At 33.9% G+C, this 15995-nt stretch overlaps 1 protein-coding gene across 2 annotated transcripts; it reads right to left on the bottom strand.

The window, feature by feature from the left end:
• Positions 1–3016: 3016 nt before the first annotated feature.
• Positions 3017–15535, bottom strand: LOC130621711 (sterol O-acyltransferase 1-like). 2 transcript variants are annotated; one of them, XM_057437046.1, is made up of 14 exons: positions 14107–15535; positions 13566–13641; positions 13410–13492; positions 12247–12356; positions 10316–10369; positions 10126–10233; positions 9264–9531; positions 8762–8840; positions 8515–8611; positions 7522–7659; positions 6729–6864; positions 6352–6586; positions 5477–5625; positions 3017–4140 (listed from the first exon to the last, which is right to left on the bottom strand). In XM_057437046.1, exons 2-14 carry the CDS (start codon positions 13630–13632, stop codon positions 4069–4071), a joined length of 1596 nt encoding a protein of 531 aa, XP_057293029.1. In that variant the 5' UTR covers positions 13633–13641; positions 14107–15535; the 3' UTR covers positions 3017–4068. The 2 variants fall into 2 exon arrangements, with proteins under 2 accessions (XP_057293029.1, XP_057293028.1); XM_057437045.1 differs by having other exon boundaries at positions 13733–15535.
• Between the last annotated feature and the right edge of the window lie 460 nt (positions 15536–15995).

Here is a 15995-nt window from a genome sequence, read left to right on the forward strand (position 1 = left end):
CAGCGTCTGTAACTGCAGAACCTGAAAAATCAGTTGCTTCAGTAATCAGAGAATCAGGCGTATAACTATGCATACCCTCAGCAAAAGGTAACCATCAAATCACGTCACTTATTGTGACGAAAACCGATGAAATGACAATGCATGCTCAATGGAATTTTGTATGCCACATGCACAAATAAGTGGCAATCCCGGTGGTAATTTAGGCTAAAAAGGCCTAAAAATTTTTTTTTGAATTTGTTTTTTTTTTGCTTCATTTAGTAACTTTAATATGTCTTTTAACGATTCCACCACTCTCCAGTCAGTTTTCAAGGATAGTTTGATCAATTCTAGGTCAAAAAGTGACCTACCTGATAATTTTAAGATGGAAATACCCCTATTTCACCCTTTTTCCCACCGAAATTGCAATATCCGCCTTGTTTTCGGCGGTATTGCATTTATCTTATTTGCTTTCCACGGCTTTTCATAATCAAAAAACCATGTTTTGAAAAAACAATCGAACTTAGCTGGACCAACTTAACTTCTTGGTGTAGTGCTTGCCATCTTGGTTGTTACATGTTTCCATTTGAATTAAACATAGCAGTTGAGATAAATATAAGAGTTAATTGGAACAGTGTGTAAATAAGTTGTGCATCTTTAACAGAGAAGAATGAATGGATGAGTAATGTAAAAAGTAATAAACAAAGCAGTTGTCAAAAGAGAAAACGTCGCTGGAATGGACACGTCCCCGGTGGAAAAACAAACAATCCTCAGCAGATGCAGCTCAGCTTTTAACTTTCTTTTAAAACAGATACTGTTGGTTCTGGTAGTATAGATGAAGATGAATTTTACATTTTTGCTCACGTAGAAAAATATTGTCGACTAATTTACGCTTTTTCAGGCAAAACCAATGTTCAATGGTAGAGTTGTTAACCAGAAGCGCCAGTCGATCTTGCAATTTCGTTTAATTTTGCTGCATCTTAGGATAATCGTCCCGCGTCACATCTTTTAGATTGTTTAAATTCCTTTCCCTAGCCATCTTTGACTTACTTGCTTGCTCGTCAAAGCAGTTGTTGTCACCATCAAGTTTTGATGTTTTATCTCTTTCGTGAGTTCGTTGGTGACAAGTTTTAAAAATTCATATTCCATTTTCGTGATCTCAACAACATTTATCAAACCAAGGCCTCCCATTTTCATCGGAAGGGACAACAATACTTGTCATCGTCACCTGCCCGTCCATGACATAAGGAATCAATTTTCTCCAATTTACATTTTCAACTGGTTGCAACACCTCTGAAATACCAGCTATTGTTCGAATATAATAGTTAATTTATGCCTGTATCCAGACAAAGGCAGAATATACAACTTGAGGTTGAACTCCTGCAATTGCTGATAAACTCCGTAGTTCGTTCACCAATGTATTGACCAAGTCTTTTACGTAACGTTTCTTGTATTCAAGGAAACCATTTCAGATCTTATGTTGATGTTAAAGTTTTAAATACCTGCTTGTCTGCTTTAACTATCACCCATGATTTGGACGCTTCTGGATAGTAGCCAATTAACGGGCCCTTTTTTGATAATCGTTTGCAAACAATTTATGAGTTCGCCCCCAGCACTGATATCATCAGTATCAGCTACATGTTTTACCTCTAGCAGTGTGCGAATACCAAGTGCATATATTGCCATCGCTGTGGCATCTCCCTGAGTGGTTCCCTCACAAGATGAGATCTCCAGTACACCAGTAACAAATAATCTCGCTTGAGTCACATAAATAGCTAGTTTCGGAGAAATAATTATTATATTGTGCAAAAAAACTCTTCTGTTAAAACTGTTAAAAGCATTTGGTACGTCTACTAAAAGCACACCATCAGTTCCTTCATCTTCGAATATGTCTTTTATCGCATTAAGCGGTGCTTCGCATCCGGAGTTTTGTCCAGCAATTAGTTGAAGGTTTCCAGCTGCATCGATAACGTCGCATTTGACAAGACACATTATGGATTTGCCAATGATTCGTCTTAATACCTCCCCAATAATAATGGGGCGCACACCAGGTGATTTGTCCAAGGGTGAGGCGACAAGCACCATATCATTCTAGAGAATTGTCTCTTTTACTAATTTTTTCTATACACAAGGTTCTAGTCATTTTAACACTAGCATTGCATATATCTGTAGAGTATGAACCAAATGATTTCGACACCAATATTCTTTTCCACCAATCAGCGTCCAGCAGCACCTTTTGTTCAAAAGGCAGCTTGGTATGGCTTTGGTGTTGCATCACCATTTAATTCATTAAATGCAGCAATGAATTCAACAGGTCCTTGAAGAAGAAATTCATTAAATCGATCTTTCGCCGTAAGGATTTCTTTATAGAATTCTTTGAATAGCATTATTAATATGCAATATACTGTCGATAATATGTCGTTTTTAGGAGGAGGGAGGGGAATTTGTTCAATGACGTGCAATCCTCGTGTGGCAAAAAAAATAGTTTCTTTATTAATGAATGCAGAGAAAAAATACTAAATTTATCATTAAATTTATTTTGGCGTAGCAGTAAAAAAAATCTCTAATATTATCGAAAAAAATGTTTTTGTAGTTCTTTAGTATAATTCTATGATACACTCTAATATTTTCTATAACACAAATCAACGTCTTTTAAACGGAGGTACAGCGACACAGAAGGAAAGGGCACATTAAGGCACATTAATTATTTTAAAAATGTTTAAAAAAAAGGACATAGAAAAATAACAAGAATCTTTTAAAATGCTCTGTTTACCGTTTTTTCAATTTCAATGCTCAGGCAAAAAGCGTTAAACTTAAGTTCACCGCTGGCATAAAAAGCCCTTGCAAGGTAATAATTTCGGAAAGCTTTAAATCTGAAACAAATGACTTCATAAAGTCCTGACTTCAAAACCTCGTCCCCAGGGCTTGTTAGTCCAAGTGTGAAAAGCCTAACAATCGTTGGGAACAAGGTCGCTGACTCTAGTTTGCCGAATCATAGGCGGCCATTCGTACTTTAGTTCGTCCTATATAAACAACAAAATGAAACAGTACACTCATGATATATACGTAAAAGCGCTGCACGATTATGACAAATACAGACAGCAATTCATAACAAATGTAAAAAAATTTAAAAAAAATTTCTATGGTTACAATTGTTTTTATTCACTACAGCTTTAAGCAATAAAAATAAAAATTATATAAATATGTTTTATTTACCCGATTGTGCCTCACGCTTGAGACAGCGCCCCTGTTATTGATGTCAAAAAAAACAAGAAACGCTTACTTGAATGGGTTTTATTCGTGTTATCAAAACGAGCGCTCCTTCGACACAGGCGGCGAGAGGCTTGGCGAGTAAATATGGCATAGATTTTTTAAATCGTAGTAAAAAAACTTAAATAAATCAATACATACAGAATGACCACTCAAAAACGGAGGTCAAGTTATAGATGCTAAGGAGAATTAGGTGTTTTGGACTTTTTAATTGCAGGTTTTGTCATTAAAATTTAGTAAAAAAAGTTTCTTCATATCGACCATGCATATCAGCAAAACTTCTGTTGAACAATATAATATGCATTGGGACAGAAGAAAATGTAAAAAAATTTTATACGCCTAAAGTTCTTTACCGACTTTCTAACAGACCATTTCCATAAAAGGTTATTGAAAGAGTCTAAAGAGGAGTGGTCACCCCGATGCTTAAGCGCGATCTATATAAATGAGCGCGATCTATAAAATAAGCACTATATACCAATAAGCACGATATATCTACACGAGCGCGATATATCTAAATGGGCGCGACATATCTAAATGTGCACGATATATCTAAATGAGCACCATATATATGCAAATGAACGCCATTTATTTGTAAATGAGGGCGATATATATAAATCAGCGCGATATATGAAATGAGCGGGAAACAAAACGTATCTGAGGCACAGAACGTTAGAAATCGGTAATTCGTAAATGTCGAGCTCATGATGATTCTAATATAAAATTTGTTGTCTATTTTTCTAAGTTTTAATTAAAATGCACTTTTCTGCATTCGAAGGACTCTGTTTTTACTGTCATCAAATGATTGCTTTTCTCCGTTCTCTTTTATTTCTTCCATTCCCAAACCACGCAAGTTGAATCGAACGAGTACGGAATGATGAAATCAAGCCACGAGTTCTAAAACATATATTAACCTATTTTTTCAAATGTTCAGATAACACATTGGCTAGATTGATGAAATTATCGCGCGAGTTTTAATCCCTTTTTCACACATTTTACCACAATTTTTGCGCATTACTTTATGGAAAATAGAGAGAGTTTTACGTACGCCTCAATGAATTTCACATCTTTCAAACTTAAAATTATATGTAAATCTTAACTCTTATATTTTTATAAAAAACGATTGATTGACTCACAAAATCTCAATTAGCCGGCTAGCAATGTGATTTTTTATGGTAACCAAATTTTATAATTATGGGTAGAAAAATTCTGATTTTTTTTCCTGTTTTGCGCAATTTAATATTTTTGCGAAACTTCCGACTAATAATATGTAACGCAGCCTCTATTTTTTTGGCGAGCCAAATGTATTTCACGAATCCATGTTCTTAAAAAGGAGAAACGGTTCTTTTGTAAAAGTTGAGGACAACATTTTGTACATGAGTAAATCACATTGGAATACAGTTTTAAAAAACACGACCCAATAAACATCAAACCACATTAATTACACTTTTCTTGAATTACACCTTATAGTTTTGTTCTTTTGGTTTCACCATATTCACCATGATTGAATTAATGTGTTTATCAATTTTTAACTTATCTAACTGGTGAAAAAGTTGTTTTAGTGGTATTAATGTTACAGTCAGTTTTCTTAATTTTCCAGTTGCACTAGCCACGGTTGTAAGCAAAGATCAATTAACACAAAATTAAAAAACCTAAAAAAAGGTTGTTTTTATGTATAAATCTGAAGATTTTACATTTTATCAAGTTTCAGATGAGGGTTTCAAAAATCACATTCATTTTGTTTGAAAAAAAAGAGAGATCGCAATGGTAGATTAAAGACAACTCGGGAAAGGTGTATTAAAACGAGTTAAGGTTTGAGGTAAAGCCGGATTTCCAATGAAAAAATGTCACGCGTATCGAACCAAAATCAGTTGATATGATCGCACAAGCTAAATTTCTTCGTCGATAGGTGAAAAATTAAAATTGAATTCAACTTTTTTTTTTGAAGGATGCGAATCAAAAATTACTTAAACAAAAGAATAATTAATAATAATTATCTCTTCCACCAATCATTGTAGCCAAAATAATACGTTACGTTGTATTTTACATTGAAAGGCTGGCTAAGTTATTATAAAGTACTTGCGCTGGCTTTTATAAAAATTGTCATTTGTTGCTAGACAAATTCGTTCGTAGCTAGCACGACATCACTCAATGTAACAAACCAAAAGACGGAAATATTGCTGCGGAAAACATTTCATAAAATGCTTAATAAAAAGAAAAAGATGCAACTTACAAAGTCTCGTGTGCAATTTTGACTGGCGTACCATTCCACGCTGTACATAGTCATCAGTATCCCGCTACCCATGGTTAACGATACCCACAAGTATATATTCCACAGTGGATTATTTGAGCCTTTTTTTGGCCGCACGAAGAAAAACACCACTAAACGATACAAACGGAAACTATTAATGTTTTAGCACTGCGCTAGGAAAAACGCCCCTAAATTGATTATACAGAGCGAGTTGTTTATTTCAGGGTGCACTTTCCAATTTTCAGTTTACGCAAATCGCTTAGCCCATTGTTTAAAAATTTGGCAATTTTCGAGGACCATTGTTTAAATATTGGCATTTTTTATAACAAAAAGATGTACCATGCAAGGAGTTATGTTAAAACCCGGGATCTTTTCCGGGCTGTTTTTTAAAATTATAGGAATTTTTCAGAATTGTGAAAATGTTGAGTATGGCCAGGTATGATTGTCATGAATAAACGTGAACAATTAAGTTTTCCTTGTGTGCTCAAGTATTATAAGCTTTCCAAATAAATCGCAGACCATAGAAAGACATCAAAGGACGCTTTTCCACGCAGTAACGTTTTCAGATCCTTTTTATGCCGGACTTTTTTACCTTAAGTAGTGATCGTGATTAGACGCAGCTGGGCAAAATTAACGCTATCTTAGGCAAGCGTGGATGGCTAATAAAGTACAAATTTGTTAATTCGAATGCCTTTAACTTGAGAATTTGCTATATCAGGGAAACTTCTTGACCCTTAATTTCCGGACGTCTTCCCTTTACTAATGCTTAACGCATTTTTTCGATCTCTTACGTGTACCGTATCACTTAATATCCTTTAAATCAAAATACACAATGAAACAAACTGCAAACAACTTACGCCCAACACCACCAAACATAAACAGCAAGGCGGGATAGAAAAACCGGAAGGCCACAGCAAGTATGTATTCGTGGAAACATGCTGAGATAAAGAAGACCAAGATAGCAGCAAAACCGCGACCTCTTCGACCAAACAGATAGTTAAAGTCTTTGTAAATGTATGCATATAACCAATCGTGCACCACCACGTTCCACATGCGATAGTAACTCGAAAACGAGTTAGAATTCCACCAGTCCTAAAAAAGGGAAGTTAGGCACAGCCTAATTTAAGGGAAGAAGGTGTTGGCGGATAAACATTAGCGGTTTCTGAAAAATTAGCAAAAGCTTATTCTTGCCATACGTAAGGTAAAGCGTAGGCCGCAAATTTTATCCAAATACCCGATAAAACATCCGATCTGCAAATCTTGTCATTTCAGCAAACGCATTCAACCATGAATGCAGAATGGCGAAGAAGGCAACCAACAGGACAAGTACTCCAGGAAGCATGCACGAAAACGCAGATAACAGAAGCGTCCTAGTAGAATAAAAATTACAACTGAATTACAATTGTGTCAACGCGTTTGCTGAAAAATACATAAAAAACGTTAAGTAACAAGCATTGCAACCACAGCTATTGACTGGTGAAAAAGTCAAGCATTTAACCCGTCGCTATCCTAACGACAATTCTTTGATTGGAAATGTACTAACATCAAAATGAGCATTAACAAGAACTTATGAGCTTTTGGGTAAAAGAGACTGTGTTGACTACAAATATAAAGCAAGACAGATAATTTCGAAGATCGCCACCACAAGTAATTACATAGGCTATTTCTATATTACGCACGCACATTTTCAACTTGTGAACGTTCAAAGCGCGCTGGATGTTAAGTAATTTAGTTAAATCCATACACGATATGCTAAATGTTGCAACGTCAAATTTTTTCCCACAATTTTCGGACCTTCGTGGGCAGCGAAGTTGATTATTTTGTTGTGCATGGGCGCCAGGGAAGGCTACTAGCAAATTTAAGACGCTGTCTACTTGGCCTATGAGTCCGTCAGAGTAGCTTGCCAGCTGCACAGTACTAAACATTTGACCCTATTAACCAAATTTAAAAAAAATAATTTGTCCATGATTGTAGACTCTAACCCTCCAATAAATACACACATTAAATTCAAGCTTGTTTTTTTTTACCTTATATTTCCTTTCTCCTTGCCAGTATTCTGAAATACAGGAACGCAAAATCTTGCGAACATGAAATAGGTGTAAGCTATACAGCCTAGGACTTGAAGAAAATTCTTGACCACAAAATCCCAACGAACATATGGTGTCCTATGAAAGAATGGATATTTAATACACTGATTTTAATCTGGAATCAAAATACTAAATTAGAACAAAAAATACACCAGTATTCTAAAAATATTCAAACATATATATATAAATTAAACATTGAAAGAGTTTTTTTTTTGTGGTAGATAATATACCTTATTCCAGGAAATGAACGGAACGCAAAATTAACAAACACGAAGAAAATTTACGCGAAAGAATTAAATCAATGCAATTTAGTTCAACTGATTGACAAAAAGCATTTAATAACGCAAATTAGTAAAAGTGTTTATTTTTAGTTTAAGATTAGGTTCATTAATAATCAGTTTCCGTTATTTTCTTAAAATTTTTATAATATTAGATGCCCTGCAGTTTGCTTTAATCGCATTGGGTGAGCCGTATCCAAGACGACACTAATTTCTTTTCGCGTCAGTGAAACAGAAGGAAAACGAAGTATCTGTGTGTTGAGCTTTGTATTGCAAGTAGTAAAAAAATAGATTTTTAAACTTGATTATAGGTTTTAAATTACCTAGTAAATTGTTTACCGTCCTGGAATTTGCTGTACACGTTAAAAACGTGCGTTTAATTAAGACGGTTCCAATCATTGTTGGATCCCCTTTAGTCGCTATAATGGTCCCTCTATTTTGCAAATATTCATTAAATTTGTCGAAAAATATCAGAAAGACAGGTGGGAAACAGTCTCCAAACGCAAAAAACTTGCCTTATAACCGACGAAATCGTACAAATCTTTACGATTTCTACGATTTCGTCCTAAGGAGGAAAGTCCCTTTCTTATTCAAAAAGGGACTTTCCTCCTTAAAAGCTTTTTTTTATTCAAGTACTCAAAGTTATTCTACTCACATTGGATAGTTGTCTCTGTAAATAAGCGTCGGGATGAAAAGAAAATATAAATACTGAGAAAATCCAGGAAGTTTCAATTCTGATATGTCATCGTCATCTAAATATTGACAATCAAAACAAAAATTATCCTTCAAAAAATATTTTTCGAAGTCCGCCAAACAATTACATCACAATTAGCATCAACTTTAAGACTATAACGTCAAGAAAAATAGTTATTTAAAATGTACACAAAAAAATAAGCATAAACCTTTTTCAATTTCAGCAAATTTCAAAACTTTCGTAGTGTTGACGCGGACAAACGCATGAACCTTCATCATTAGACGGACCTACAATCATAACAAATCTCTTATGCTAGATGTGAATTATCAAACCACAATTTACAATGTGTCCTCAATACATTTGAAAGATTTGCAACTTTAGGTGAATTCACATTTAAAGAAAGGTCTGTAGTACACATAGCCACAAAGTGAAGCAAATTTTAGTGTTGTCGACGCCAATTTATCCTGTTATTAAAGTGTTAGAAAAGAATATTAGATAGAGAATCTCTTTTCAAGATAAAGGAAAAACGCCAATTTCTAAGCTTTAATATTCATATTCGTCTATTTTCTCAGCTTTTATTTTCCCAAGCATTTATTATTATATAAAAGCTGATGCCTACTTTGGCAGGGCAATTTTGGGAGAAGCTGTCAAAGTTGCACAGATAGGCTGTTTTTGCACATGGGTAAAATAAACAGTATTTAGAATTATACCTGTTCTGTTATCAAAATTATCGTCGAAGCTGGTGGTAAGTTATCAGACAATGCACCTTGAACAGGAAAAGTGAGGAAGATCAACATGTACGCTATGTAACCAACACTCCACACCGACATCGGTATTTTTGCCCAAGATGTCTGGTTGCTGGCGTAAGAAGTAAAGATTGGATATATAGCCAAGGTGTAAGCTTGCATATATAACCAGTTTTGAATGACACTGGAAAAATTGCCAAAAGCCCACGATACTACTGAGAAGTCGATTAATCTAAAAAGAAACAAGTATTTAGAATCACCTTCGATTGTTAACATAAAAATGTTGTATTTACATCTTTTCAATTTTCTTTCCAACATACTAAAAAACTTAAGGTGACTAGTGATGCTTGGCAGTTAAGTTATATTCGCACTGAAAAAACAAAATCTTCGGGGTTGCGGAATGTTTTGACCATTGTAGTCGCAAAGTGATGTACACCAACTTTAAGTTTGTGGCATGACACTGCATCAAGTTGGGAACAAATCCAAACTGTGAAGCTGCACTTTTATTTTACAAACAAGTACTGATTGCAACTTAAACACCCAAACCCCTTCTCACAATACAAAACCAATAAAATGCCAAGTTTAGCAAACTCACACAGTCGAAAGCAGACTGAAAGTTTTACTTGGCAACAAAGAGAAAAAAATTGACTAACTTTTGCAAGTGCAAATACGACTAAATGAACACACATAAGTACATATTATTGCTTGCTTTTTAAACTTTAAATATCAACCATAGAATATCACTTAAACGACATTTTTCTAAGATGATCATGGTCAAGATACTCATATACTCATCATTGCTTAGATCTTAAAACATTAATTATACCTGCCAGTTTCCAAGAAATCGTAGAGTGCAGTATTCATTAAAAACACAAGCAGAAGTGCAATAAAAACATTGTATATCGTTTGAATATGATTGATCTCCAGCAATTCACTAAAAAGGGAATAAAGACAATGAAATTATGCAACCATAAAAGATCACAAGATAATATAAATATGAAGAAAAAATACTTTACGTCAGCAGGGATTCTCTAGCCACAAAAATCTTTAACCCATCTTCATCGTATTCACTGAAAGTAAAAAGATTCCAAATTTTATCCTACAAATAAGGGGTGTATGTTTATGAAAATACACAACAAAATGGAACATTCGCACTACCACAACGAGTTCTGACGTGTGGAAAAACTCACTCTAAAACATATATTTCGAGCAGGGATTGCTTGAAACCAAAGCAGTACTACTTTGTGCATCGCTAACATACTGCTTGGCAACTATCTTAAGGAAAACATCTTTGCAAAAGAAAAATTGCAGAATTAAGGTTGCAAATAGATTCTCAAAAGTATCGATGGCCCCTATGGCTTACTTCTCTTCTTGATAAAACCACTGATCTACTAAATCGAAACACTTCTCTTCTTTTTCCCAAATCTTCTCTTCTGTTCTAAAAACTTCCCTTCCAAAGTGAGAAACACTTTTCTTTCAAGAACTCAAAAAACCTCCTAGAACAAATTCTAGTCCAGGAATATTGATTGAACTGGATTTTGATAACTTACGTTTTTGAATGAATGAATGACCGACATGACCGACCCTAGACCCTAGTGATAATAGATGATGGCGAATTTCCCTAGAGACAAGGGTAAATAAATGACATGCTGGTTCCCGGCCATGAAAAAAATCAAGTGGTGTGGTGGACCATAAACTTAAGATAAAGAAAAGGTATGTTATAGTTTGCTTGGTGGACACTACCATGATTTTGAGGACTCTGAAAAGCCATTTCTTTTGCCATTTATCATGTCCATTGATAAATACAACTAACTACTATGCCACTAATCTGAATTGATTTGTGATATTATTTTATTCATGCACATGTTCTGGGGCCTGGCACAATATAAAGCATACTTCTTACGAGAAGTGAGTAAAGTATCCAGACCCATATGGGTGTAAATTTGTGGACCAGATTTTTAAGTTTAGTTATGAAGACACAATTTCGGACCATGTGCAGAGAACTGTTAAGTGCAAAAGAAAAGTGTCAAAATACAGAAGAGAAGAGTAAGAATACAAAAGAAAACTGTTTAAATCATAGAAGAGAAGTGCTCTTAAATTGGAAGAAAAGTGAGCCATAGGGGTCATCGTAAAAGTAGACTATTGCTTTTCTTATATCATATTTTATACAAAATTCAAAGAAAATGAATCAGAAGTATGGTGAAATGCGATATTAAAGAATTTCTGTTATTGTTTAAGGAATGTAGATTATAAGTTTGCAAATGACAAGGAACATTCACAAACATGTTCCATGTTCATGTCCATGCTACCGAAGGTAGATCCATGGTCAACAGACCTGCAAGCTTCAAGTAAACCCACAGCACCATGTGCTGCAATATTTTATTGCCAGATGTAGATAGTTTATGCAAATAAGATTTAATTTGATTACACCAATTACACTCAAGTCATCATGATCGGTTGAATGTCTGATTGTGAGTAGCATTCTTAGTAGAGAAAGCATGCATGGAATTACCATGACCACCAACCTTCCTCTTGATTGTTTTTTTTTTTTTTTTACAAAACAAATTGTTATAATCATTTTAGTTAATTTCTAATGTTCAAATTTCATTTTCGTTTTAATATCTTAGTAACAAAAAATGAAACATGTTTACTAAAATACTATATATATATAGTGGAGGGAAAGCATTTTTAACACAGTGTGGATACACACCACTTGTTAATGTGAACGCTCAGGATTGTGCATTAACTTTTTGTTACCACTAGTTTAATTTAAACGGTCCAAAGGGTCTTTTGTGATTAAGTAACAGCTTTTTTAATTCAAATTTGTTCTATTATTCCCCTGCTGGCTTTCAACGCATCAGCTTATGCGTTGCCAATATGAATTAAAAAGGGTGAGTGATCAAGTAAGTATTATACTTTAATAGATTAAACCAAAAGAACAAGTTACTTGGCATGTCTACTTTTCTTTAGCTTGGGTTGTTCCATATCCATTGCTATTTTTTCAATAATTTCACCAAACTGTGATTCAAACATTTCATTCATTTTTTGAGCAAGTTCCTATGAATAAAAAGTACTTTAATAATTACAAAGAAATGAACTTATATACCTGTTTACTATGCTAGTAGAAAAAAAATTATATTTTCAAATAATAGAAGATAAACATATTATGCAGAATAGAATTAAGGTATATGATACATACCATGACTTATTTTTGGGATAAAATAAACAATATAAGAAATTTGTGTTATCAATAATACTGCTATTAGAAATAACTTATGTTAATAAACACATTGTAAATAATTGTGAGTTTAAATTAACTCCACATTAAACACTATTGAGCAATTGGAACTTTCATTTTTTAATCATTTTACAACTTAAAGTGAAACTATTAACTTCTGCTAATTTGGAAACATAATTTATTATCTCTTGCTTATTTTTTTACTTAATATACACTACTAATATAATGTAAAGGATCATGTGTTTTTTCATGTATGGTTAAAGGAGATTATCAAGGTTTTCAGTTTTTCGGTGCAACATCAGCCAGTTGCTATGTATATATACTTCTTTTTTAGAAATTTGTGACAAAATGTGTAAAGGGTTATATTTCAATCTGTATTATCCTACACTAAGTGTTAAGTGAAAAGGAGCTACGTTGCTTTGTTTTGTTAAATATGCATAAAATCTACAGAGAATATGCAAATTCAAGTGGACAGTCACTAAGCAAATTAATATTAAAAACAACTTATAGTTCACCGCAATGACGTACTTCAAGCAGTATTATATTTGTTTATATGTATCGGTACAGTATGTATTTACACTGACATGTTTTTAATTGGTAAAAATCGTGCTGATGTTTGCGTGACTGTTGCAGAGCGCTGAGCTTTAAGACAAAACAAGCAGATCCAGCAGAATACAGTAAATTGAGGGTAAAAAGAAGACCAAAGTAGACAATGAAATATAGACATATATTTTGGTCTGACAAGAAGGTTAAAAAATGATCTGCAAACCTGCATCAAAAGATGCAGGTTTGCAGATCTATGAGTGGGACAGCCATCCAGACAGACAGACCTTTCAATTCAAAGTTATTAAATTTTAAATGTAGTGTAATACCTCTGCTTGTCTTTTAAATTCACCAACTTTAGCAAGGGCTTCCGCATTGCCAGATATTCCACATTGTGAGCTGCAACGAGAACCTGTTGAAAGAAAAACCAATGTAGTAATGCACCCTGATAAAGTGTATAAACCTTTAAAAAACTAATCACGTACTTCCTGAAGTTTCCTCTTTTAACTTTTTAACACAGCTCTTCATTGCAACTTCATCTTTTACTGGCATAGCTTGGAACTGATAATAATAGAATAAAATCAATACTAACCAGCTATACCAAGTAAATGCAAAAATAGTAGTAAAAATAATAAGAAACAATTTTTAAAACCTTGTATTTCCACAGGGCAATTATTCTCAATGTCTCAATGACAATTAATCTCAATTTTTTCTACCCTGTTGGTAACTATATATTGTATGTTAGAGTGGATATAATGTTTCCTTTTTAGAACATTAGTCTTGCTTCACAGAGCACACATTTCAAGTACTGCCAAATCAATAATGGGCAGTTTTTGCCGAATATTTAAATCAGTTAAAATGAGGTGTTATTAAATTGGGATCAATGTTAAGAAAGATATAAAAAAATTCACATTCTGAATACCAACAAGAATTTAAAAAGACATCAAAATATTTTTTATCCAAAATGTAGTTTAGTAGCTACACCTTTTAATGTATATAATATATATTTTATCTAATAGAACATACTGATGTTAGCACTCTCTATGGTTTTATGCCACAGTTTATACCAGAATAAGGGCTCAACTTCATGTTACGTTTTGAACTTTCTTCATAACTTATTCTGTTAAAGCAAAAAAAAAGATAACTGACTGTGTTTGCTTTAACAGTTGGTGCTCACTCAAAAACAAATACGGTCAAAATATAGTCAAAACTTTAAAACAGATTATTGCATGTGTCACATGTTTGACAGGCTGTGTGACTAAGTATTTAAGGGTGACATAAACGTGCTTTGAAAAGTCACAATGAATTAAATAATGGCGTATAGAGCTAGGTATTAACCCTACTCATGTGGTGTTGTGGAAGATGAAAACTTCTCAGGTCATGCCTAATCAATGGACAGGGTTGTGAAAGTGCCCAAATTCTGCCTCTCAGGAAGTATATATCGCTATTACATTGATCCATACACCTTACCAAGTTTTCCCAATGTAGCATCTGGTTTTTGAGTATTAGATGAATTCTAGTGTGACATTATTTGTTTACTTTTCCATGGGAAGCTCTTCCTGGATGGCAGGGGAAAAAAAGCTAGGATTTGGTGAAATGAGGTCTTTTGTCTGTGGATTTCTTCCCTCAGAACATTGTTTGAGGTCTTAAATTATTATTGAGTGTAGATTGATGCCTTTCGATTTATTTGAATTCATTTAAGAATAAGTTCTAAGAATACCTTTTTTTTTCTGCCAAGCAGATACCAAAAGTCAAAAAGCTTACTGCTAAAAATGTAAACAAAGAAATTCATCTATAGAAAAAGATATATGCCATTGCTTAAAGCAGCAATTAATTTAATCTAAGGCAAGTCTGTAAGTATTGAATCCATTTTAAACATTAAATAGCATAGGCTTATAAAAAATTCCAATGGGTCTCAAATTGTAAAAAAAAAAACACATCACAAGATTGAGACGTAAATCATTTGAATAGGATGCGACAGTGAAAAAGTCAGCCCATTACTGGCATTTGTTTAAAGGGATAGCGTTTTAATACCATAAAGTTATTTAGCTGGGAGTCTGGAGTATTTAGTGCTCTCTTTGAGCTACGCAAACTCAATTAGGGTCAGCATTCTGCCAGACATCTCCCTGCCACATCTAACAGTCCCCACAGTGCGCCATCTCCCCAATTTCCCTCACATGGCTTGGGTTAACCCAGGGCTATGATAATATTCAATTGCCCATATTGAATCGCCACCAGAGGGAATCGAACCCCGGTCTCCCACAAGAAGAGAGTAATAACCACTACGGCGCCATAATCACTTAATATACCTTAATAATGACGATATAAATTATATATGTAACTAAAAAAAACACAAAGAGACGTTAATAATATTTTAATATTTGCGTCCTCCTGACAAAGAGCAATAAAAATCTTCCTTTCTTGGCATTTCTTTCCATAAAAAAAACTACAGCTAGTTAAATTCTGATTCATGTTGTGGACTTTGTACTTTGTTGTCTCGATTGCTTTGTTGTCTTTTTGATGCGTCAGCAAAAAAATATTCGTTATCGCATACCCCGCCCCCGGAATAAACGGAAGCAAAACCCTTGGGGGCTCCTGACACAAAAATACTAAATATTTTGTTAATAAGAATAAGAAGTTTGTTTGGGGGAGGGGTGCGGGTTCGAACAATTTTAATCTACATAAATATCACCTACCATTTATTCTTCGCATATGCTTATTTATTGAATAAATTCACTGAGCCTAAAATGTTATGTGTGTTAACAACATGTAAAGAAAAAGAAAAAACATTATTACGACGTAAACGTGATCGTTTATATATATTTTTTTCCAGAAAAATATTCTTCGATAAGTAATATACCTAGTATATAGATCTTTCTTTCTATCTAGTTAACAACAAAAAGTTGAGTGTGACT

Source organism: Hydractinia symbiolongicarpus, chromosome 12, assembly GCF_029227915.1.
Source record: "Hydractinia symbiolongicarpus strain clone_291-10 chromosome 12, HSymV2.1, whole genome shotgun sequence".
In the NCBI taxonomy this organism is placed as follows: Eukaryota; Metazoa; Cnidaria; class Hydrozoa; order Anthoathecata; family Hydractiniidae; genus Hydractinia; species Hydractinia symbiolongicarpus.

What these genes read in the sequence shown, in the direction of transcription:
- LOC130621711 (XM_057437046.1), bottom strand. Translation starts at nt 13,632, where the DNA reads ATGCCAGTAAAAGATGAAGTTGCAATGAAGAGCTGTGTTAAAAAGTTA. An exon ending in AAAAGAGGAAACTTCAGGAA is followed by an intron (nt 13,493 to 13,565) that starts GTACGTGATTAG and finishes TTCTTTCAACAG; the next exon opens with GTTCTCGTTGCAGCTCACAA. An exon ending in GCTAGAGAATCCCTGCTGAC is followed by an intron (nt 10,234 to 10,315) that starts GTAAAGTATTTT and finishes TTCCCTTTTTAG; the next exon opens with TGAATTGCTGGAGATCAATC.